This window comes from Myxine glutinosa, chromosome 1, assembly GCF_964187855.1.
Source record: "Myxine glutinosa chromosome 1, kmMyxGlut1.1, whole genome shotgun sequence".
NCBI lineage: Eukaryota > Metazoa > Chordata > Myxini > Myxiniformes > Myxinidae > Myxine > Myxine glutinosa.
Genome location: NC_136261.1, coordinates 332,300,277 through 332,326,145, shown reverse-complemented (window position 1 = coordinate 332,326,145; position 25,869 = coordinate 332,300,277). Strand labels below are relative to the sequence as shown.

At 41.5% G+C, this 25,869-nt stretch overlaps 1 protein-coding gene across 1 annotated transcript in view; it reads right to left on the bottom strand.

Moving 5' to 3' along the window:
- The window catches only part of UNC80 (unc-80 subunit of NALCN channel complex), a 502,852-nt gene that overhangs the window by 319,045 nt on the left and 157,938 nt on the right, over positions 1-25,869 (bottom strand). The window contains exons 22-27 of the mRNA XM_078779534.1: positions 19,025-19,175; positions 18,675-18,841; positions 15,136-15,348; positions 10,085-10,220; positions 6,545-6,678; positions 4,122-4,290 (exon numbers count right to left, since the gene is read on the bottom strand). Of these exons, the coding sequence (XP_078635660.1) occupies positions 4,122-4,290; positions 6,545-6,678; positions 10,085-10,220; positions 15,136-15,348; positions 18,675-18,841; positions 19,025-19,175 (970 nt within the window). The remainder of the gene's footprint in view (positions 1-4,121; positions 4,291-6,544; positions 6,679-10,084; positions 10,221-15,135; positions 15,349-18,674; positions 18,842-19,024; positions 19,176-25,869) is intronic.

Below are 25,869 nucleotides of genomic sequence, written 5' to 3'. Positions count from 1 at the left end.
CTGTGAGAACACGGCCAGAAGGGCAGTGATTGGTCAGAATTTTGATTGACGGGGAAGACTGGTAAGAAGCACACGCTGATTGGTGAAGCACTACAGATGACGTCAGAGCGGTGTGTACAAAGTAGTTGGAGCAGCGTACATTTTGCTCTTCTCGTTCTGGATGCCATAGCGAACGGTCGTGGTTGCTCCTCTCCTCGCCCTTCTCGGTTTTGGGTCTGGCAGTAACGGTTGTGTGCCGTCATCTTCTCCTCGTTCCCCTGTTCGCCTGGCGTCTGGGCGTTGAGAGCGAAGGTTTTCTCTTGCGCCTCTCGTTCCAAAGGCGATAGTGGATGGTTGTGCTTCGTTCTCTGCACTGGGAGGCTTCATCGCGAGCAGCCGTGTTCCGGCATCGGGCTGATGGTCGTGACATAGTCGAGTCGAGCATAGTCGAGCACCATAATGAACAAGAAAGGTGCAAGAGTGTCACCTTGCAGTACTCCCGCAGTGACGTCAAATACCCGATTTGGCCCATCAGGTGTGAGGACAACAGCAGAAGTGCGATTATACATCTCCTTGATCGCGTTTGTTATCTTAGGTGGTATACAATATGTACATAATATTTTGAACATAGTGTCTCTGTCTATTGAGTCAAACGCTTTTGTAAAGTCGACAAATAACAGCACAAGCTCCATGTCCAGCTTTCTGTTTCACTAAACAAGAAGCAACAGTATAAGAACAGAGTATGAAGAAAGAAAGAGAGAGAGAATGATCTGGGAATGGAAAAGGGGTCAGGCAGGGTGCACCCTCTCCCTTGCTTGTTCAATCTGTATAGTGAGTGGAGGCTGGAGTCAAAATTGGAGGAAGATGCATCAACAACCTGAGGTATGCTGACATTACCAATGTGTTGGCAGAAAGTAAAGAGGAATTGATGAAACTGCTGCAAACGGTGAAGAAGGAAAGTGAAAAATTGGCCTTTATTTAAACTGAAAAAGACTCAAATCTTGTCAAATGATGTCGATCGATCCAGATGATCCTGATGGATCGATGTTCAGTTTGGGAGACGATCATGTGGAAACAGTGGAAAGTTTCATCTTCCTAGGATCTAAGATTGAAGCAAATAGAGAATATTTATTGAAATATTCTGTTTTTATCGGTCGAGAATTAATGATTTATTTTTGAAAGCTTGTTTATTGCCATTAATATTATTTTAAAATATAGAAATACTTTGTTGTTGTTGTAGGTAGAGCATTAATTTTTATTTAGTTGAAAGCTAGTTAATTGCCATTAAAATTGTTTTTTTCTTTCCTTTCAGCTTGATCCATTATGGCTGAGAAATTAACTGTTGCTCAGAAAGCACTAATTGACGCATGGTCTGAGGTTTTGCAGTCTGTAATTGCAGGTCAAAGATGGCGGTGGTGAGGTATAGGAAGACATGCCACTTTGTATCTAAAAACGATTTTTAAAATGTCACCAAAAGCTTCTACTAACTGGTTCGTTCAAGGACATAAGAAGAACAGGAAGACATACCACAGCGAGATCACCAGGAAACGTTGACCAGGCACGAGACATGTTCACAAGGAGCCCAAAAAAGTCGATCAGACAAGAGGAAAGAGATGGAATACATTATTGTACTCCTCCCCTCCCTATTACAATCTCCAGGCAGTGCATGACGTCTTTGCGGGACATGGAAGGGGGCCCAGCGATGAAGCGCACCAAAAGGGAGTATGTACTCAGCTTTCTCTCCATTAGCTTGTTTGTCCGGGCAATATCTCAGCCATTCTTTAATCTAGGAAGCTGAAATCTGGGCCCAATAGTGAGCATGTACTTTGGCAAAAACAGTATTTTTTATTTTTTGGTTAATCAATTAATTGATTAATTACTTATTTGATATTGATTTATTAAGCACTTATTTGTTTTCTTTCTCATCTGGGCAATATCTCAGGCACCTTTTGAGCTCGGAAGTTGATATTCGGACACGACAGTGACAAAGTGATTTGGCTGTAAATGGTACTTTAAATTTATTGATTAATCAATAAATCGATTAATTATTTAATTTTTCGATTAATTACTTAATTAATTAATTAAATTTCAAAATGTTACAGATTTGGAAGAAACAGTGGTGGTTTAGGTATGCTATTAGCCAATTGATAAAGACATTAATTATTTTACGATTAGTATTTATTTATTTTAATTATGGAATTAAGTAATTAATCAATCAATTATTTTCCACCACTCCCCCCAAATTCTATCTTTATGTGCTGCACCCCAGCACTCCTGGGTGCTGGAGACACCCCGGCAATGTCGCTCGCTGGAGGATATGTTATTTATTTATTTGTCATAGGGGTGGTGTACTTTGAATGTAGCTCTACTTGTCTTGAAATTCAATCAATTTAGGAGGACTCAGGATGGACACCACACAAAAATCATTATATCCACCAGCTGTTTCCAGATGATTGTGACAAGAAAATGGAGTTTTGTGAACATTTTCTTCAGTGGATTGATGACTATTCAGGTGTGTTACATCACATTATGCTGTCTGACAAGGCTGTTTTCTTTGTCGGGAATTTTGTCAACAGGCATTACTGGTCAGGAAATGATTGAGAAACATAGGCAAACACATCCAAAGTCGGCCAAGACTGCTTCTTTGGTGCGGAATGGCTTCAATCCAACTCATTGGACCATAATCCTTTGCGATACAATGAATGGAGGATGAATGAATATGAATGATCGTTTTAAGGCCATTTTCCCCGCTAGAGCGGGGGTTAGCCTTGCGGGTCCCATGACAATCATGGTTCCCTGTTTGAGGCAATGTTTTTATGGCTGGATGCCCTTCCTGACGCCAACCCTTGGTCGCCTTTTACGATGCGCAGGGATACGGTGTACCTATTCTAAACCGGGGTACACACCGTGATCATTCATCCCAGCAAGCTGGTACTCAATTTGCCGACCTCGGAATGATGACAGGCTGAGTCAACCCCCATGGCGTTAATTCAGCGATCGATCGGGATTCGAACCCAGGATCCTCGGATCCCAAGCCAGCACCCTAACCGCTGAGCCAACACCAGGCTAAATGAATGGAGGATGATACTTGGAAATGCTTTAAAACGTTCTCCTTCCAAAAATTCAGCAATGGTACAACACAGATGAAAAAAAATGTATGCAAGATGGTGCCCCACCGCACTTCTCGTTTGAAGTTCATAATTGGTTGGATTACCCACTTTCCACACAGATTGATTGGGTGACAAGGACCATAAAAGGACCAGAGAGTGGCCATGCAAGTGTCCTGATTTAACCCCATGCAATTATTATCGGGGGGATGAGCAAAATAAAAAGAGTATGCCAGCAAACCCGCTAATTTGGATGAACGAGAAACTTATATCCGCAATGTTTTTGCCAATTAACCAGAGGAGTTTCTTAGGCTTTCAGTGCAAAATATTGTCTAACAATTGAAAAAAATGTTATGAGAATGCAGAAACTTTTGAGATTTGACTTTCACAAATTAAAACACCAATAAATGGCCTTTCAGGAAAAAAATGTTTTGGGGTTTTATTTACATTAACAACATGGTATTTCTATATTAAAATAGGGACTTCATTATGGATCACCCTGTTGATTGGTCCATTGACCCACCTTTAGAGGCCATTTGTCCCCGCAGAGCAGGGGTTGGCCTTTTTTGGGCACCGTGGTCCCCATTTTTTGAAGCAATGTTTTATAGCCGGATGCCCTTCCTGCTGCCAACCCTGTTAGTAGCCTCTTGCGACAAGCAGGGAATTACCAGTGAACTGGTAGTCAATTTGCCGACCTCAGAAGGATGACAGGCTGAGTCAATCCCCCTGGTGTTAATTCAGCAATGAACCGGGATTCGAACCCAGGATCCAAGGATCCCAAGCCGGCACCCTAACCGCTAAGCCAACACCACGCTGAAAGGTTGGTCCATTGAATGTTAAAAAAGGGATATCTTCTCCATCATCTCTGAAAATCCCATCAATGTTGCGACAGAGTTCACAAAGCTATCACAGTTAGTATCACAAATTGTGATGAACACACAATTGAAGGAATAACATTGCATTATAACTTTATTTCCTCCTGCATGGAAATGAAGAATTCACACAATTACCAATAAAATTATGATAAGAACTCACCACGCCTCTCCTCACCACTAATCTCTGACCTCAGAGTGTGGCTACTGCTGTGCAACGACTCCCGTAACTCTGACTCTGGCTCATCCAGGATCCCTGCGAAGCTTATCTTGCGGTCGTAGCGATGCCTGTCCAGCTCAGGATCGAGTCGATGGCGTGAAACCTCAAAGTCCTGGTAGAGAACAATTTAAGTTTTAAATATTGAATCAAAAGTTTGTGTGTGATACAACAACAAACAACAGGCATTTTAAGGCCATTTTCCCTGCTAGAGCGGGGGTTAGCCTTGCAGTCCCCATGACAATCTTCTCCATTTTGCCCTATTTTCTGCATCTCCCCTTGTTAACCCCCTTGCCCACCTTTCTTCTTCCACCACCTTTAGCCAAGTCTTTCTCGGTCTTCCCCGTCCCCTACTTCCTTCTACATTCATTTCCATCACTCTTCTCAACCAGTCACTTTCATCCTTCCTCAACACATGACCAAACCAGCTCAACCTGTTCCTCTTCACAGCATCCATCACAGGCTCTATTCCCATCATCTTTCACAATTGATCATTTGTCTTCCTCTCTCTCAACGATACTCTGCACATCCGTCGAACCATTCGCATTTCCACCCTTTCCAACCTTCGTTGCTGTTCTACGTTCATTACCCATGTCTCGCTCCCATAAATCATAATACTTCTCACACATGCAGCATACACCTTTCCCTTCAGCTTCAACGACACTCCCCTCATCATCAGCATGCCAATCAGTTCCCGAAACTTCTTCCATGCACATCTCACTCTAGCAACCGTTGCCGAGTCTGATCCACCTTCTCCATTCAGCATGTCTCCGAGGTAGCAAAATACCTCGAGAAAAATACCTATGCTTGAGAGCATGAGTGCGAATAAAATTCACAATTTCTAGCACATGTTTCATGACATGGTCCAAGTTCAGCTTCTTAGACACCAGGTTCTCTTGATGTATGATGCAATGAAATGTCCAAAAATCAGGGAAACGGTCGTCAGCTTTACACAGCCCTGCAAGGCCATTTGCAGATCCCAACATAGCTGGTGCACCGTTTGTGGATATTGCTGTTAGTTTTGGTAATTGCAAATTTGCCTTCTCAACAACAGTCGTGAGTGTCTCTTTCAGGTCGATGCCGCTGGTCCTATCTTTTAACGGCACAAGGTCAAGCAGCTCTTCCTTAATTGTGCAGTCTTCTGACACAGACCGTACAAATATTGCCAACTGTGGCTTATCTTGAATGTCGCAAGACTCATCCAAAGTAATGCCGAAATACCGACATTTTTCAAGATCCGTATGCAACTGTGTTTCAATGGAGTTGTTAATATGTGATATTCTCTGTTCAATGGTGTGCTGTGACAGCTGCAGGTCTGACACAGAACGCTTCAAACTGTCATTTTCTGGAGTTAGGATGGCAACAACATCTCTGAGACACGTTTTCACGAATTCCCCTTCACTGTATGGCTTTTTAGCTCGAGCAAGGTTCCATGCCAACAGATATGATGTTAATGTGACCGTCTGAGTGCTTCGTTAATTTCCGAAAAAACTGAGTCTGCTTCTCTGACTGACATTTCAATGCATTTACCTTGTGCTTGCGAAGTTCACTGCCTTTGGGAAAATCCCGGGCCACGTTATCATGGAGTGAGGTGAAATGGCGCTCCAGGTTTGAAGCTTTAAAATGCGACAGTGCATTCTGGCAAATCAAGCACAAGGGTTTCCCATTTCGCTGCGTAAAAAAATGCAATTCCTCCCATTCAGGCAAAAATGCCCTGTGCTCCTCTTCATATGTGCGCTGAGCTTTACGTTTTCCTGACGCTGCCATGGCGATTCGGTCACTGCCGCTGGGCAAGTGCTAGCCTAGCGAACAAACTTCCGGGTCTGCGCACGCGCAAGTGTGTTTCTACGCGCAAAAGTGTGTTTCATTGTTTGTTGTTTCATTGTGTTTGAAAGTGTGTTTCATTTTATTTTTAAAATATTGGCAAATGTATTGGCAGTATAGTCAAATATTCAAATGCATTTTGATTTTATAATAGAAATACATTTTAAAATGTAAAAACATGCACCGATAGAGCAGCCCTTCGCGAGCTGCACAAGAGCTGGCTAAGAGCCGCATGTGGCTCGCGGGCCGCGGGTTCGCCACCCCGGATCTACATCGACTCACAACACGTTTACGGCGTGGTGCCCTAACAATACAACTGTTACACCTGGTAAGTAGTTTGCATCGGCCTGTGTTAAGTGGAGTTGATAACAATCATCCCAGTGAAAGGCCATCCAGAGGTCACACATGATTGACAAGATATCACTGAAGAACTGGTTATTCTCATTGGGAGCATTAAAACAATAAACAAACAACCAGCATCTGGATTTATATATATGTAAAGTGTCTAAAAGTGTAATTCCATTTTATTTGCCCTTATCTATTACCCCAGATGGCTCAGTGCGAGGTCTGGGTAATACAGGAAAGGTTTCTCGTAGGAAGGAGGTGATCTCCAACAGCAACTGACATGCTGCCATTTTCACTGCATATGGACAGCCACATTTTGTGGGGTTTACACTTCCTGTACAAAAAAAGAAGGATAATTTATTTGACACATTCATGCATACAAGTGCACTCGGACTACTGTTCTCAAGAAGATGTGACAAATAACTTTCAATGATCACTGGTCTGCAATCACAAACTACTCAAAGCAAACAAAACTTTACGTAGCAATAATCTGTGTACAGGCTTTCTGTGTTGCTCATTTTTTAAGGTGATGCTACAGGTAAAAGTCAAAGGGTGTGAGGTCAATGGAATGAGATTGCCAAGTGATTGGCCCATCACGACCTATCTAGCATTCAGGAAAAAAAATTGATAAAGTCTTGACCAGCATGCAGTAGCAATATGAGCCCATCTAGCGCCCAAAGCTAACCCTCCATTACAGGCCTCCGGAAGAGGAATGCCTGTATCATTTTTAGATAAATTTCTCATGACACTGTAGGTGTGATAAAGAAGACTTAAGTCCAATGATATGACTCCATGATATAGTTATCTAGTGCCGTCAAGTCATGGCCGACTTCTGGTGACATTCGTGATCAGATTTATCCAAACATCCCTATTCTCCACTGCTTCCCAGAGCTCTGGCAGAGCTTGTTTGCAGCCTTTACTCCATCCATCCAGCACATATGAAGTCTGCCTCTTCCTCTTCTTCCCTCAATCATATCAAGCATGATTGATTTCTCCAAACTTTTGTGTTCTGCATGCATGAGGTATAAATAAAGATCAGTCCATGGGCGCCCAGAGTGCTCGCTCCATGATAGAGCACACCAAATATTGACTTTGGAGGAGTCACTCCGATGCTATCCTGTTTATGCAGATCCTCCCATCCCATGTGATGTGGCTATACGATGGTTTACATTTCTTCTAATAGGGGATGTAGCCTCTTCAGAAAATAGGAGGTTATCAAGAAAACCGCTGTCTTGTTTAATCCCTGCAAGCAGGGTACCACAACCACGCAACACATTTGGTGTAATCCTCTTCCAATCAATGTGAAGTTATGTGCATCCCATTTCCGGTTTGAATTACTTGATGCATAATATGACAATAAAGTGAGCGACTTGAAAAATAAGGACCGACAAGACTTAAATACTATACACATTTTTTCTTAAGTTATGAACAATCCTTTTTGGACCCCAAAAATGGGACACCCAGTGTTTGGACACCTACCTCCTTTCTGGTCTTGCAACCTCTGCACTTTATTTGCTCGAGCAATCCAAGCACCCTCTTCCTAGGCCATCTCTTTAGACATCAGTGCCGGCTCTCTGAACATATCTCAACTACTTGACACATCTGGAACCCAACCTTGCTCTCCAAACCTTATACCTCTGGCATCCAAGACCATTTCTCATGACTTGCTGACTTACTGCACTCTCAAAGCCAATAGGTGTCTCTCATTGGAATCTCTTACTTTGTCTCTCCAAAAGGACCATCTGCCAAACCTTCACATCTACTTCCTTACCAAACCTCTCAAGAAGTTCAATCACTCAAACATTTGGCCTCACCATCAGTCATTAATTTTCTTGGGTAATTCATGTATCTAAGTTGGCCCACAAAGCCCACCCAGGTTTCTGTACACATTATGCGGTCTGCCAGTAACTCATTTCAGGTGAAAATCTTAAAATTTAGGCTCACTGCTCGCTCCAATCATCCGTTGCTTTTTTCTCTCATCTCTGGAACCAACTTCCTCAGTCCGTTCATCACATTTTCCCTCCAGTGCTTCAACACAGCTGTTCACCACCACCTTAGATGATCCCCCATCTATACCCATGATGTTTTCCACCTTCAATAATGCACCCCAAACCACCTCTTTCCATGTTTCCAGATTTTCTGGTTTCCCCCTCTGCTCCATCACCCTCCTCTTCAATTTGTATTTGTTGTTGTTGTTGTTGTTGTTGTTCCATTTCTGCTTCTTCGCCATTCTTCCCTTCCACTTCTGTGATTGATAGTTTGTACCTGTATACAGCTTGTTCACTACCTTGTCTTCCTCCTCCTCTCTTTGCTCGAGTTATTCCACATGTTATAGCTTCTCTCTGAGCCTCGAACCTGTATACAAAAAAGAGAAGGATTTAACATCTCTTTTGGTGAATTATTTTATTTAGTTGAACAATTTTGATAATCTAAGTTTGCCTGTGTAATCATTCCATTTACACTGATTGTAAGATTGCATGAGTGGTAGATAAAGTAGTTTATTCTTAGCCACCGACGTATATCACAACACACATCCACCAAATAATTTGGTAGGCATTACTAAGATGGCCGAAGAGTGACTCAGAAATGGTTTAACCTGAGATTATCATTCATGACAATGACTGAAGTGACTGGCAACATTACCACCTGCAGAAAGGGTAACAAGAAGAAAAAGATATAAAATGTCATAGACCCCGTGGTTTAGGTAATTTTGCTGTATGGAGCTAAAGGCCGTCAGTCAGCCATCTTTGGTCAGATGACAAAACAAACTCTTCTGTATGTATATATATATACTCTCACGTATTGTCTTTGTGCCAAGTTTGAACAAAATTGGTCCACATGTCGAGAAATGGTTGGGGCACGTTTAAGTAACAAAATGGTCACCAGTCGGCCATCTTGTATCTGATCTAGAAAATAAATGCCTTGTGTATGTAAGCCACCATCCATTTACTGTGTGCCAGGTTTGAACAACATCGGTAAATGTCCGAGAAATGGTTGAGGACGTGTTCAACATCAGGTTTTTTTTACAACTAAAATGGCCACCAGTCTACCAGTCAGCCATCTTTAATCAGATCACAAAATAAAGTGAGGTGCACGTGTATGCCGTTATTTACTCTGCTTGTGCTAAGTTTGAACAAACTCGGACCATGCATGTCCAATAAATGGTTGGGGACACGTTTAAGTAACAAAATGGCCGCCAATCAGCCATCGTGGATCTGTTCTTGAAAATAAATGACGTGCATATGTAAGCCATCATTCATTATCTGTTTGCAAAGTTTGAACAAGATTGGTCCATACATCTTCAGGATATGGTTGCGGACGCATGCACAAACAGACGGACGGACCGGACCAGATCCATAAGCCCCCGTTTTGGACTAAGTACAATGGGGGCTAATAATTCATCAGCTGCACCTTTGCAAAATGCCGGTAAGCAAACTAAACAAATAATTAACATAAATGAGTTCACTCTGGGATCGGTTTTTACAATTAAGAGCTGTCTGATTGGCTAAAACACCCAATCTATTGGTTTGATTTCTTAATTATATCAGTGTATGCAAACAATGATGAACAATTTATTTTACCAATATTTTTACCAATATCACCAAGGATTCTGCACCAAATAAGCATTTATACACTTCTCTGCTTTGTTGGGTTTACAATAAATGACCTTTTCAAGGATGTAAAAACCACAGATAAAACAAGACGAGCAACAATATGAAGAAAACAATGCCACAACTCACTGTCATCCAAGAAATCCTCCTCTTCATCTTCCCTTTTCAGTTGCCGTTTTACGTCATCATCACTCCCTTGACTTCGAATCTGAGAAGTGCTTTCACTCTCAGCAAGACACAGTTCGGCAAGTCTGGCACCAATCGCCTTTTGGGAACACGCGAGAGGATGTTGTGGGTGCCTTGTACGAATGGCCAATCACGTTAAACCAAAATCTGTCTCACTACCATTATTTCAATATTTCAATCAAATAAGGTTGTATTAATATTTCGACACAAATATACACAGTTGAATTTTTTAAAAACAATCATCCCTGCAAAATTATTTAACAGCAATTGAATTGAAATGATATCAAATTCTGCGATTTGTTGGAAAAGAAAAACGTATTTGCAGAGTTCAGATTTACAGGTTTATTTGATCTGGAGGTGGTAATGCACACAGGAGGTAACCAGACAGCACAGTGACAGGCAAACATTGGTAAAGGTAACAGGGTTTTAGGTTGTATTCACAGGGGGATCATTATAAATCAAAAGAGGTCGTTTTGGTTCAGGTCAGTCTTTTGGGACTGCCACTGGTAACAGGTAACCCAGTGCTACCTGCTGCTTGGTTGGGTTGTCGGCATCTAAACCGACACCCCTCACTGACTTTGCTAGTGGGGAGGGTGACTGTGACACCCTGCAGGACCAAAAACAACACCTGGCAAAGGGTGGATGAGCTCCCATAAGGAGCCAACGGCCATCCAGTAAGGAGATGGTCTCTCCTAAAAAACACCCATCCGGTTTGGACCTTTTCAAGTCATACCAAAGACTTTTAAAATGTTACATGCTGCTTCCTTCCTTGAAAAGGTAGAGCATGGACAATCCCCATCGGTTGGAATCCATGGGGAGGAGGAAATTCCTCATGAGGAAATGCCCTGCTGAGTACGGTGAGAAAAGCAATAAATTGTTATGACGTCGCTGGTATCCAGAGTATCCCGGGAAGCGACGGGAGTGACGGCACTTCCCACAAGCTCAGTGGCTGTGTTGTGTTTGTCTCGTCAGTTTGTTTGTGTGTGTGTGTGTGTGTCTGTATGTGTGTGTGTGTGTGTGTGTGTGTATGTATGTGTGTGTGTGTGTGTGTGTGTGTGTGCGTGTGTGTGTGTGTGTCTGTGTGTGCCTGTCTGTCTGTCTGTGTGTCTGTCTGTGTGTCTGTCTGTGTGTGTGTCTGTCTGTGTGTGTCTGTGTGTGTGTGTGTCTGTGTGTGTGTGTGTGTGTGTGTGTGTGTGTGTGTGTGTGTGTGTGTGTGTGTGTGTATGTGTGTGTCAGCCTTATTACAAGCCTTAGCCCAAGTATAAAACTAGAGAGGTTCCAGGGAACCTGAACTCAACTGGTCTATATCAATATGGTTAGAATATGCATAAAAGAACCACAAACTATATAGTTTATATGGGCTAAAAATATATGACAAAAATTGATTTTTCAATATGGCCGCCCTGCCGCGCCCATTTTTGGGCGAGCAACGCCCAACTGCAATCCCAAACTAGTTTATGTTTTAAAGATGCTGCATAACAAGTTTCATCAAATTTAATCAATATTTGTGACTTTTAGAGCGTAGACGTCGAATTGTTTACAGACGACAGACAGACAGACGACAGACGGCTGACGGACGACGGACGACAGACACCGGGTGTCGACAAAAACTCAGCTGGACATAGTCCAGTTGAGTTAAAAACACTATATAGGAATTTAGTAAGACCTCATGTCTGGAATATTATGTTCAGTTTTGGTCACCCCATCTGAGGAAGGATGTAGCGGCCATAGAAAGGGTTCAGCAAAGAGCACCAAGACTGATTCTGGGCCTAGCTAGACTAAGCTATGAGGAGGGGATGCAGAAGGCAGAACTTCATACATTATAAAGTAGATGATGATGAGGGGATCTGATAGGGATGTTTAAGATAATGAAGATTTTTGAGATAATGTCATAGATTATAATTGACTTGCAGCTAAATGATACAGAATTTTTTACAAATGAGTAAATGTAATTATATACAATAAATCTAATTGAAAATGGTGGCATTGAAATGGCCATAATTATCGACATAAGATCCTAATCCAATTGCTGGATACGAATTGGACTGTATTTGAAGACAAATGCCTCCAACTAATAATTTGAGGACATTCGATTCAAAGTTAAAAATAATTAATCATACTAAAATATGCAATTTATTGTCTGTCTGACGATTTCTGACCACGATACATTCCGTCGTTACTTATCCAATCTCAACCAAACTTGACAGGAGGACTAAGGGTCACACAATGAAGATTGTAGCAAATTAATTTGTCCCCTCACCAATGGGGATGCGTGTTGAGGTGTGTATCCATGTTAAAAATATCTTTATCGTGGCGTTTTTCCAAGGCCGCTTCTCCTAACAAAAGCATAATATTAATGTTAGTACAAAACAATATTAATACTAACAAGAACTGCCACTTTATAACTGCGGGCAGTGATGAACGGTTTACTCCGCCTTGCCGCTTTCATACAACCCCACTTTCATCGGACATGCTTTGATACAAACCCCTTCGATACAACCCCGATACACACACACCCCCACACACACACACACACACACACACACACACCCACACCCGCCCACACACACATCCCCAAACACACACACACATCCACACACACACATCCACACACACACATACACACACACACATACACACACACACACACACACACACACACACACACACACACACACACACACACACACATCCCCTCCTCCACAAACACACACACACACACACACACGTGCCTGCATGCATGGATATTTTACATCAGTAAGAATTCACTTTGAAAATGCGATCAATTTAAAATGTTAGATTTCGAATAACTTCGTCATTTTTCATCGGATTTCCAACAAATAAAGGTTACCATTGCTTGTAGATACCTCTCTTTCTCTCTAAAAGTGAAGACAGGATGAACTTCAGAGCTAGAATAAAGCCGAGGCGGCGGAGAGTTTTACAATGTTATTTTCCAATGTAAATGACAATATAGCGTAGTTTTACGAAAATTCATCAGAATTTGCCCAGATTTGTTGCATTCGAATGTTAACACCCTCTAGCGACTGCCAAATCCGAAGAGGTGGTTATGTCACATGGCCTGGTAAGAAAAAGTGTTGCGGTTCTTCTTCCTCACACAATAACAACTTCTAGCTTCCAGACCGTACATCCAATCATATTGAAATTTTGCACACTTGTTCGGCTTGATGAGGTCTCAAAGGCATTAAAAATTCTAGTCGATCAATGCAGTGGTTCAAGAGTTAGAAGCTTTTTAGGATTTTCCTTCCATTATTTATTGCAGCCAAACCATGTGACTTATCAAAACGTCTCAAGTAACAATGAAACATCCCCCCCATGAGGAACATTTGTGTAAAGTTTCCGCTCGACATCTTCACAAATTATGGAGGAGATACAATTTCTAGTTTATGCTTAAAAACGTCATAACTCTGAAACCATGTGATGGATGACGTCGTGCTCAGGGACTTTTTTGTTCATCATGGGTATGCGATTATGTATGCCAAGTTTGGGCTCGATCTGTTCAGGCATTTTCAGACTTTCAGACTTTTCAGACTTTTCACTCAAAACAATATGGCGGCCGAACCATGTGACGTATGACTTCAAAAGTTTTTGCATTCTGAGTTTTTTTTTAACTAAGCATCTGGGGAAAAATATCATTTTCGGGGAAAAAAAAATTGTGTTTGACGAATTCTAACCTCTTAACATTAGCATTTTTTATATACTTAATAAACATGTCTTTTGTTCCCATTGCAGAGTTCTTTAGAATGAGCCATTACTCAAATGTTTCCATTCAGCCGTTCCGGAGATATCGAGGGGCAAATTTGAAGGTGTTTTACAAGATGGCGCCCATACCACGTGACCTATGACGTCATAATTAGCATTTTTTAAAATTATACGAGCCTAGCCGATCATTTGATGAAAATTTTCTGTCAATCCGACCAACGGTTGCTGAGAACATTAATTATGAAGTTTTCGGAGGTGCAAAATAGAGTGGAAGAATAAAAATAATACAAACTCTAGCAGTAATAATAGGTTTACTAGTAAACCTAATAATATCCCACCTCCCCAAGGGGTGTTTCCTCCTTGAACAAACGCCATGTTAACATGTATAAATAGCTTATCGTGCCGTTTTCATGTGAGAAATGGGGCAACGGCCTCGACCAGAAGTAAAAATATTATAAACCACAAACACGTTTGATTACCTTTTTAAACAGTCGCTAAAGCTGTTTAACATGAAACTGAAATAGATTTGGAGGAATGCGGACATCAGCCTATGTTTATCACATCGATGAACGCACCTGATCGAAGATCTACTGTAGTCTATATACCCCACAACGGTTAACACGGACCATTCCTACCACTTCCATGGAGTTCCTCCAAGGTGTTTTTTGTGGTTTTTTTCCAAAGCTGATTCTCATTAGAAAAGTAACAACACTGATGATAATAGCATAATATTAATATTATGAAACAATATCCCCACTCCCCAAGAAGTTTGTGACTTGCGATATTGCCCCTGCCCCCTTCCCCAACCCTTCCCTTCCCCCCCCACCTCCCCACCCCCCTCCGACACCCTTACGGAAGTAAATTTTATTCATTATCGAGAATTTAGAATGGCGAGGCACAGTCTGATCATTCAATGACCTGATGTAACATAAGTAATAGTAATAATAATTGGCGACAATAACATGACCCCCTGCCGCTCCCATAGTGGGTCGGTGTACTAGTCCTGTAAATTTACTCTCTTTCTATGGACTTCGACAACCATTTCAGCTGTTTTGTAATCCTGAATTTGCTTTTGCTTTTGTTGAGCACCAGCTACATTGAGCTGAGCTGTGATGCTGTGTGAGCAAAAGTCAAGAGATTAAGAATCATTACATTTCATAGGTCATGGAACTCAGCATACTGGTGCACATCAAGCCAGGCATTACTCATTGGCTATGTACAGGGGAAGATGGATACATACGAGTGGAAAATTGAGTGAAAGAAACAATTGTCACCTCTCCCCACTGATAGAAGAGGCGTGCAGCATTCCACTGCAATCGCTGGTTTCTTCGTGTGCCAGGAACTGGTGAACGACCACGGGAGAGGCCACGGCGTGGCACTGGTAGGAAATGGCCCTTCATCCATTCCGGCCAAGCCCCACGGTTACACCGGTGCACAAAGCGTGCACATTCAAGGTAAAGTGCAGCCCGTGGAAGCACAGGTGCTTCCTATCATGAAAAACATAGGAGGAGTGTCAACTACCTTATTGAATCTGTATGAGGTCGACCTAAAGCCGCTGTCACACCTTGACGATTTAGCCAGCGTATGCCGACGTATCAAAATTGAGTGCTGGTGTGAGTCATACGCTGGCATACGTCGACAAATTTTGTGCATGCACAAAATTTGTCGACGAGCTCGGCGTACTACGACGTATGCCAGCGTGCTTCAGCGTGCTCTTAACGTATACAAAACTTACCCATAACGTTACCCATTAACGTTACCCATTACCCATTACCCATAACTTACCCATTAACGCAATTATATGTATATATATATAGATAATATATATATATATATATATATATATATATATATATATATATATATATATATATATATATCTATCTATATATATATATATATATATATATATATATATATATATATATATATACACAGATAAGATTACAGTTTGCTTACAAGTTGACAGGAACTCGGTAATCAAGTAGTACACCAACTGATGGTCGAGTTTGAAAAGAAGACAATTGTCATACAGCATTAAAAACTAGTGAAATATCTAAAGTGACAATTCTAGCTTCATGTCTGTCATGACTGTCAAGTGCATCAGATCATGTCTGAGTAAGATTCCCAAGTGGATGGATTGTGGAGTAATGTTAACGTAATCCAAACGGTTCATTATGATCAACATAATAATCACTAACTATGAACTCTATAACTCTAAAGGCAATGGGGGAAAAGACTGCCAAGATGGCATTGGATTGGTTTTGCTATCCCATTTCTAGACAGGTATCATTTCTAGGTTATCCATCCAATCGATCTGTTTCCTTCATCAGTGCTAAAGCCAGCTCAGGTACACAAACTTTGAGGGCAATAGGTAGAATGCTATCACACCTTAAATGATTCAAAAATAAGCTCAGTTTATTTTGGTCAGAAAGGAACAAACTCAATGGTCTTTTTTTTTTTTCCTTAAGGAAAATCAGGATGCAGGAAAAATTAGATAAATTCACCGAGGTTATATCTTATGTCAAATCGTGTACTCCTGGATAAAAAGATAAATAGAAAACAAAGATAACTATAACTTCCACTTTATAACTGCTGGCAGTGATGACCGGTTTCCTCCGCCTTCCCGCTTTGATACAACCCCACTTTCATTGGACACGCTTTGATACAACCCCACTTTCATTGGACATGCTTTGATGCAACCCCACTTTGTTACAATCCCGCTTTCATTGGACACGCTTTGATACAATCCCGCTTTGTTACAACCCCGCTTTGATGCAATCCCGCTTTAATGCAACCCCGCTTTGTTACAATCCCGCTTTCATTGGACACGCTTTGATACAATCCCGCTTTGATACAATCCCGCTTTGATGCAATCCCGCTTTGATGCAATCCCGCTTTGATGCAACCCCACTTTGATGCAACCCCGCTTTGATGCAATCCCGCTTTGATGCAATCCCGCTTTGATGCAATCCCGCTTTGATGCAATCCCGCTTTGATGCAACCCCGCTTTGATGCAACCCCGCTTTGATGCAATCCCGCTTTGATGCAACCCCGCTTTGATGCAACCCCGCTTTGATGCAATCCCGCTTTGATGCAATCCCGCTTTGATACAATCCCGCTTTGATGCAATCCCACTTTGATGCAACCCCGCTTTGATGCAATCCCGCTTTGATGCAACCCCACTTTGTTACAATCCGCTTTCATTGGACACGCTTTGATACAATCCCGCTTTGTTACAACCCCGCTTTGATGCAATCCCGCTTTAATGCAACCCCGCTTTAATGCAACCCCACTTTAATGCAACCCCGCTTTGATCATAATTAAAGATACACTGAAAAGTCACATGGCTGGAGAAGATAAAATGTAGAGTTTCTTCTTCTTTACACAAACATTAACAACATCTAGCTTCCAGACTGTACCACCAATCATGTTGAAATTTTATACACTTGTTCCCCTTCATCACTTCTACTATATTACAAAGTTTCACGTCAATCAATGCAGCAGTTCAAGAGATGGAAGGTTTTTGATATTTTCGTTCAATTATTTATTGCTGCAAACCCATGTGACTTGATGCAAATTCCAAAAAACCATTTGAGCTTACAGACATGGGGAACAGATTTCTGAAGTTTCCCATCGATGTTTTCAAAAATGAGGGAGGAGATAGGTTTTAAAGTTTATACTTCAAAACGTCATAACTCCTAAACCATGTGATCTATGATGTCATGGTGGCTGAACATTTTGTTTGGTATGGATATGCGATCATGCATGCAAAGTTTGGGCTCGATCTATTCAGCCGTTTCGGGAAAAAAGGGTTTTTTTTTATTTTTCACGAAAAACAATATGGCGGCCCTACCACGTGAGCTATGGCGTCAAAAAATTTTAACCTAAATTTTTTTTTGCTACGGTCATGCAAATACAAATCATATTAGTGGGTTCTATTTGCTGAATTCTAACTTCATGACATTAGCATTTATGATATCCTAGATGAACATATTTTTTTGGTCCCAATGCAAAATTCTTTAGAATGAGCCATGATTGTATTTTCTTCATTGAGCCGTTTCGGAGATATAGAGGGGTGAAGGTGAAGTTTTTTTTTTACAAGATGGCACCCATACCACATCTCCTGTGACGTCATAATTAGCCGTAAAAAAATTCTACAGGTCCAGCCAATAACTTGTTGAAAACTTCGTGCCAATCAGACCAACGGTTGCGGGAACCTTGGTTTTAAACGTTTTCGGGCTTTAACTGGAAACTGAAAGCGCGGGGGGGGGGGGGGGGGGGGCGCAGGGGTGCAGGGGATGGAGTGGAAGAATAATAAGGAAGACTCTAGCAGTTTTAATTGGTAATTATCAGGTGTAGTAATTTCTATCAGTGCTGAACTTTCAAAGATCAGCGCAAATTTGCTCGACAGCCAACATTGCTCGACAGCCAACATGTTTTAATAACCATTCACATGAAACGATGCCTCAATGCTATTGTCATGGCATATAAGAGGAAGATAAATGAACTTTCACAAATATGCAATTTTATAATTGACTTATATGTCAATAAAATTATATAAAATTATAAATATGCAATTTTATAATTGATTTTATAATTTTATAATTGACAATTTTATAATAACAATAATTTTATAATCGAGTTTTAAGGTAAAAAAGTGAAAATTCATGATTTATCAGTAATCGGACTCATCTGTTTTATACTCCCATTTCCATTCATCGAAAAGCCAGTGGTTAAAATAATGGCATTGAAATTGCTCGGTGTGGCTGGGTTTGCTCAAACATCATGAACAGTGAGTGAGTGACCTGACCAGATCAAGAGTGGCAGCCAATATGGAGGCATCGGGAACGGTGCCGGGACTGCAGCAATTGAACAGAAACTGCAGACGCTTCATTCCAAGGCGAAGGGCTGACAAGTTCACGAGACTGCGGCGGCGTTCCCCCTCCTGGGCAAGGTGTTCCTCCAGCATCTGCTCAACTGGTGTACATACATGTTGCAACGTTAATGTCCACTTCAAGTACATTTGCTTAGTTCTGAAATTATATAAGTTTAATCCGTTTCTGATCCAAAGTTCATTACTAGATCAGTTTTCAAGTGCTAATTTCACGATTCTCTCAGTGACATCATATGTAATTGGTTGTTGAAATTATGGTGACTTACTGTCTTTCTCCTCTTGATGAGCCACCTTTGAGGGATGCCTACGACTGACTCTCCATTTGCTAAGCCGCTTGAAGAAGTTTTCTTCTTCCTCTTGACGTGCTTCCTCGAGTACACCAACCTCTGACAGTTTTGTGGTGCTTGTGAATTTCACCTAAACACAAATAGGAGAATAGAAGAACAAAGAGATAATATTTAATGCAGAAATGATAATGGCTATTACCACAAAATATGAAAGAAAAAACACAAGTCCAGAGGATGCAATCCGCCTTCTGTGCTCATAACAAAGCCCAGGCCAAAACAATATTAAGCTACTGAGTTTATCAAGGTGTAGCTTCCAAATTCATGGCTGTCATTCAGCATATGTGTCATGAAACGTATTTGCAAACAGATAAATTAATTTATAATTAATAATGTATTTCTCAAGCTTGTTTTATTACTCCCTTTGTAAATGTCTATTGTTGAAAAGTATATATTGGAGGCAGCCGAGGATCTACGCTCTTAGTGAAAGCAAAACGGCTGGCTGGAACAAGAATATACCAAACAATGACAATCAGTCAATGGGACACAGACCCCTTGTGGGCTGAGGCCGAAGTCTGTGCGGCTACACCGAGCAGCCGAAATGGGTACTGAAAAGGATAACGACTGCACCTTCTCCAGTGAGGAAGGGGATCGCAGCCTAAGCTCAACACCAAAGCTAAAAGCTAAAAAGGTGTCTCCTGTTCTACAACCAACAACTCTAGGTTTCAGATGAAGCGGAGAACTATAAATGAACAGAGCTGGAGCTGAGAGGAGAAGGAAATCATCCTCCACTGCAAAGTGTATTCTGCGCATGAAGCAAGGGGGATTAACGGTAAAGGAGAAAATCCTTTACTGAAAAAGGAGGTAAAGATGTTGAGTTCTGGGAGAATTTCCTCCCACTTTCTGAAACCCGCAAATGGAGATAGCAACCAACGACAGAAGAATACAAGTCTATCGACCATCATGCATCTGCAAAATCTCATTGGATTAAATAAATGCACATTGCAGGAACATTCCGATCAATACATCATATGTCCAACATTTCATGACCATTTATTTCACAGAAAGAATAAAAAGAATTTTTAAATAAAATAAAAAATTTTGTCCAACAAAAACTAGAAGAAAAAGATTTAAGAGGAAATTCAATCTTTTACAAAGAAGTCCTGAAACCACTTTCATTTTCCCATAACTGCCTCATGTCTTTGAAGTGGGACAGAAATTTATGAAATTCCCTGGTTAAAGACCCACTACCCTCTGACCTCCCACCAAGTATGTTTAAGTGTTCAGGGAGTACTGTAACACCTACCTTTTCATCTCAGTACCCTAAAGCATTATCAAAGTCATGGACCACTTTGTCTAGCCCTTCGCAAATGTCATATATGGAATCACGTGCATCCTATGTAAGGAGATCTACATCGGTGAAACCAGGAGAAGACTGCATGAGAGCTTCTGTGAACACTTGTTCAATGTATGAACCAACACCATTGACCCTGCACAGCCTGGGCATTGGTAATTAATATGTTACCATTTTCAACTTTGCCTGACCAGTGGTTTGGGAGAAAATGCAAAACTCACCTACAGACATTGAATTTTAATTATATGGATATTATCTTTAAATTTTTATTTTAAATATTATTTTTATTACTTTTTAAAGTAAATTGGTTTATTTATCCAATGTCATTATTTCACTTCTTATTCACTTCCCAATCATTCCCCCTTTTCTCCCAGTCGCAGTCCCCTTGACTTCTAACTCCTCAACCCAGACCATCCCTGCATCCTGACCCCTAACCCCGCTCTGACACACACACACACACACCTGACTCATCATTCCTGATATATATATATATATATATATATATATATATATATATATATATATATATATATATATATATATATATATATATATATATATATATAATGGTATCTGTAATCTGGTTCTCCAACCTAATGAGTGGACAACATGACGTCATCACCATGCACGTCCGCCTTGCCTGCAAAGTTCCAGAGGAACCATCTAGCAGTGCGTCATTACGGATTATAAATACAGATACTGTCACAAGTGCATGCAAAACTCACAGTTACCGAGGCAAGGCGGACGTGCATGGCGATGACGTCATGTTGTCCGCTCATTAGGTTGGAGAACCAGATTACAGATACCATTATTAGTAACTCCCAACCGCAACCAGGTCGACTCCATATGATGAGTGGATACCGGAGATAACGTTGCCGCGTGGCAGGCGGTGCTTATCGCTCCCAGCAAGGTGCAGCAGCAGCTGTATGGGACACCTTGCTGGCGGTTCTCCACTGATGATATGAAGGTCGCATAGTGACTGATATAAAAACCGAAAGGGTCACAGAGTTACAAGTGTATGGAAAGCCTCACTGCGTTGCCCTGATGAAGCCCCAACAAGGGCGAAACCAGGTCGGTAACTGTGAGTTTTGCATGCACTTGTGACAGTATCTGTATTTATAATCCGTAATGACGCACTGCTAGATGGTTCCTCTGGAACTTTGCAGGCAAGGCGGACGTGCATGGCGATGACGTCATGTGGTCCGCTCATTAGGTTGGAGAACCAGATTACAGATACCATTATTAGTAACTCCCAACCGCAACCAGGTCGACTCCATATGATGAGTGGATACCGGAGATAACGTTGCCGCGTGGCAGGCGGTGCTTATCGCTCCCAGCAAGGTGCAGCATCAGCTGTATGGGACACCTTGCTGGCGGTTCTCCACTGATGATATGAAGGTCGCATAGTGACTGATATATATATATAGATATATATATATATATATATATATATATATATATATATATATATATATATGTATATATGTATATATGTATATATGTATATATGTATATATGTATATATGTATATATGTATATGTGTATATGTGTATATGTGTATATGTGTATATGTGTAGATGTGTATATGTGTATATGTGTAGATGTGTATATATGTATATGTGTATATGTGTAGATGTGTATATGTGTATATGTGTATATGTGTATATGTGTATATGTGTATATGTATATATGTATATATGTATATATATATATATATATATATGTATATATATATATATATATTGTTGCGGTTTTTAGAACCTTCACATGTAAATTTAGTAGTAAATTCCCTTATAAATAACCACTGTGTACATTTCCCCTTAATTGGCTGTTAATTGAAATAATTGCACCCGAGTTAGTCCACATTGCAACACGTAGCGAATCATAGGCCCTTTTCGTAGTTATATCATTAGTATGTGTTTCAGGTAAGGCTGTGTTTCCAATAGTGACTCTACGTTGCATCAAACAAATAAGATAGTTCCCCTTTCAATTTTCCCCAATCGCCTCTGCCAAGTGCCAGTGACATCTGGGCTGTTTTCGGCGGCTTTCGCCGCTGTTGCATTGGGCTGTTTTCTTCACCACCAAACCTCCATTGCCCACGAGGCCAGGATCGGAGAAGAAGGTGGGCGGAGCCGCCACAGCACGGGCGTGGCCCCACCTCGTCACGAAGAGGTGGAGTCAGCGAGCCCTTGCCGACCAACCAGGGCTCCGTGGGCATGGCTTGAGAGGGCGTGGTAAGAAAGATCTGGCAGGTTCAAGAAAGTTCCACGGGCGTGGTTATAAAACCCTGGGGGCGAGGCCCCCACCAGAGAGACGCGCAAGGTTTTTGGAGTTGGACAAAGAAGGTTCAAGAGAGTCGCCCCTGCTGCGTGAAGCTACGAGACGCTGCTTCAAACAGCCTCTGCTGCGTGAAGCGCTGACACGCTGTTTCGAGCAGCCCTGCCGTGTGAACCCGAGTGCGGGGAGTCGGCGGCTGCTCGCTTCCAGCCCTGTCGTTCTGCACGGACCTGAACCTTCTCCTTCCAGCCATTCATTCCTGCCTGCAATTCCCCATTCGTGTACGTGAGTTTGTGCTGTCTGTGTTGTCTGGGGTTCCATAATTAAGCTTGTATAAGGATTTGCGCTGTGTCTTCTTCCTCTTCACTGTAAATTACTTTCGTTCCTTTCTCCTTTGGTTTCTTTGGTTTTGTAAATAATTCATAAATGTTTGTTATTTCTTATTCTTTGGTTTTCATTCTCGTCCGATCGTCTTCGTGTTTTCCCTATTGAATATCTGTGGCACGATTTCGGCAGAACCGCTTTATAATCGGGTTTAGTCCATTGCTAACGGCTCGGATTGCAAAACCGCTCGGCAAATACCATCTTGTCCGGGATTCGAGCGGTACTTGTCTCCCTGTTCTGCGGAGGGACTGAAAAAGGTATTCGGGATAAACCCTGGACCAATAACCCTGATCAGTCCCACCCCGCAGAAGAGCGTTACAGGTACCAGGACCGGTCGGACGGCCAGCTTAAAAAGACGAGGGGATTAAACGCCCCTCGGTAAGGGGAGTGCCGTCCCCCGGATCCATAACAATATATATATATATATATATATATATATATATATATATATATATATATATATATATATATATATATATATATATATATATATATATATATATATATATATATATATATATATATATATATATATATATATATATATATATATACTGTATATATATATATATATATATATCTGTGCGGTGTCTGTCTTGTGTTGTCTTGTCACTGAACTACTCCCTCAAACTTTTGTGAAATCGTACCAAACTTCGGGTATGCACCTACCTCTCCCGTCGGTATGTCCTAAGGGTATTATTTTTGAAGAATTTTCCAATTATTTTTTTTGGGGGGGGGGGGACTTTTTTGGGGAAATTTTTTTTTTTTTCAACTTCGATTGTTTTTAAAATGTAATATCACGTATATTACAGATACATTTGTGCATTATGATTGTTTGAATTATGATTGGTGTAAACCATGACAAAACAGCAACTCAGGTACAGTTATCTATATATCTACATATCTGGGCAGTGTCTGTTGTCACTGAACTACACCCTGAAACTTTTGTTTCCGGGGTTGTGAAGTGTTTTGAATAACGTGGTGGTGGTTTTGAACCACGTGGTGATGAGGTCTTTTGAATTATGTGGTGGTGAGGTGTTTTTAAATGACGTGGTGGTGAGGTGTTACTAAATCACGTGGTGATGAGGTGTTTTGAATTATGTGATGGTGAGGTGTTTTGAATTACTTGGTGGTGAGGTATTTTGAATTACTTGGTGGTGAGGTTTTTTAAATGACGTGGTAGTGAGGTGTTTGATTTACATGGTGGTAAGGTGTTTTGAATTAGATGGGGGTGATGTGTTTTGGATTACATGGTGGTGATGTGTTTTAAATTTGGTGGGGGTGAGGTGTTTTAAATTACGTGGGGGTGAGGTGTTTTAAATTACTTGGTGGTGATGTGTTTTAAATTAGGTGGGGTGAGGTGTTTTAAATTACGTGGGGACTGGGGGTGAGGTATTTTAAATTACATGGGGGTGAGGTGTTTTGAATTACGTGGTGGTGAGGTGTAATCCTCCCAAACTTCCAGTATGCACCTACCCCTCCCTTATGTATGTGCTGAGGGGTTCTTTTTTGAATTTTATATATTTTTTCAACCTAAATCTTCAACCTAAATTGCTTATAAAAATGTAATATCACAAACACAACAAATAAATTTGTACAAAATAATTGTTTGTATTATGATTGGTGTAAATCATGACAACGCAGCAACTCAGGTACAGTCATTATGCTCAGCTAAAATAAGGCCGTTCCTTAGTAACGACGCTTGGTGAGGCGAGCGTAGCTCGCCTAACCAAGCTAGTACATACATACATACATACATACATACATACATATTGTTGCGGATATGAGGATTGTATTTTTTTTTATTGTGTTGAATTGTGGTAAATTGCTGTGTAACATTGGTTGATTCTGGCCCCTCCTGCCTCCAGTGTTGTGTAAAGGTTAAAAGGGCGTCCCGGTAGTTAATTCCATAAAGCACACATTGAAGGACACGATAAAACCCTTGTTCAGTAGCTTATATCTTTATTATGTGTTTTAGATTAAGGCTTTGTCGTCCATTAACATGACACTCCATTGCACCAAGTGGAAAAGATAGACTCCCTTCATTCCCATTCCCAAAAACCTCCATTTCCCCTTTCGTCAATTGCCATTCGCATTGCCTACCAACAATTGCCGCCATTGACCACGAGGCAGGGTTTGGGAAGAAAGGCCGGTCCCCACCTCCTCATAGAGGGGAGGAGTGAGTCAGCCCCACTCAACCAATCATGAACAAGGGGTTGGACTTGGAGAGGGTGTGGAGAGAAACATCAAGGAGGTTCGCGAAGGTTGAGGGGCGGGGCCTATATAACCCGCGTTCCCCAGGGAGATGAGAGATGAGAGATGAGCTATGACAAGAGCTGAGTTGTGAGGTCCAAGGCTGAGCTGCGTGGTGAGGTGCAAAAGAGAGAGCTGGGTTGTGAGGTCCAAGAGAGAGAAAGGAGATCATCCAGGGAAGCACAAAGCCTGCGATTCGTCGCCTTGCTAGCCAGCAGCAGCGTCCACAGCAGCAGCAGCAGCAGCGTCCACAGCAGCAGCAGCAGCAGCGTCCACAGCAGCAACAACACTCGACAGCCGTTTGGGGCCTGGACGGCGGTTTTGAGCAGGGCCGCGAAGGGACGGCGGCTGCCTAACGAGCCGATCGTGCTGCCGGACCCGTTGGACCTCCCTCTCCTTCCAGCCAATCCACTCTGCAATTCCCCGTGTGAGTCCGTTTCTGTTTGTTCTGTCCTGGGTAGTCAATTAAGTCTGTATAAGCTAGTAATTTTCACTGTGTCACCTGCTTTTTCATGTCCCTGTACATAACCGTGACTGCTCCTTTTTGCTTGTGTGTGTA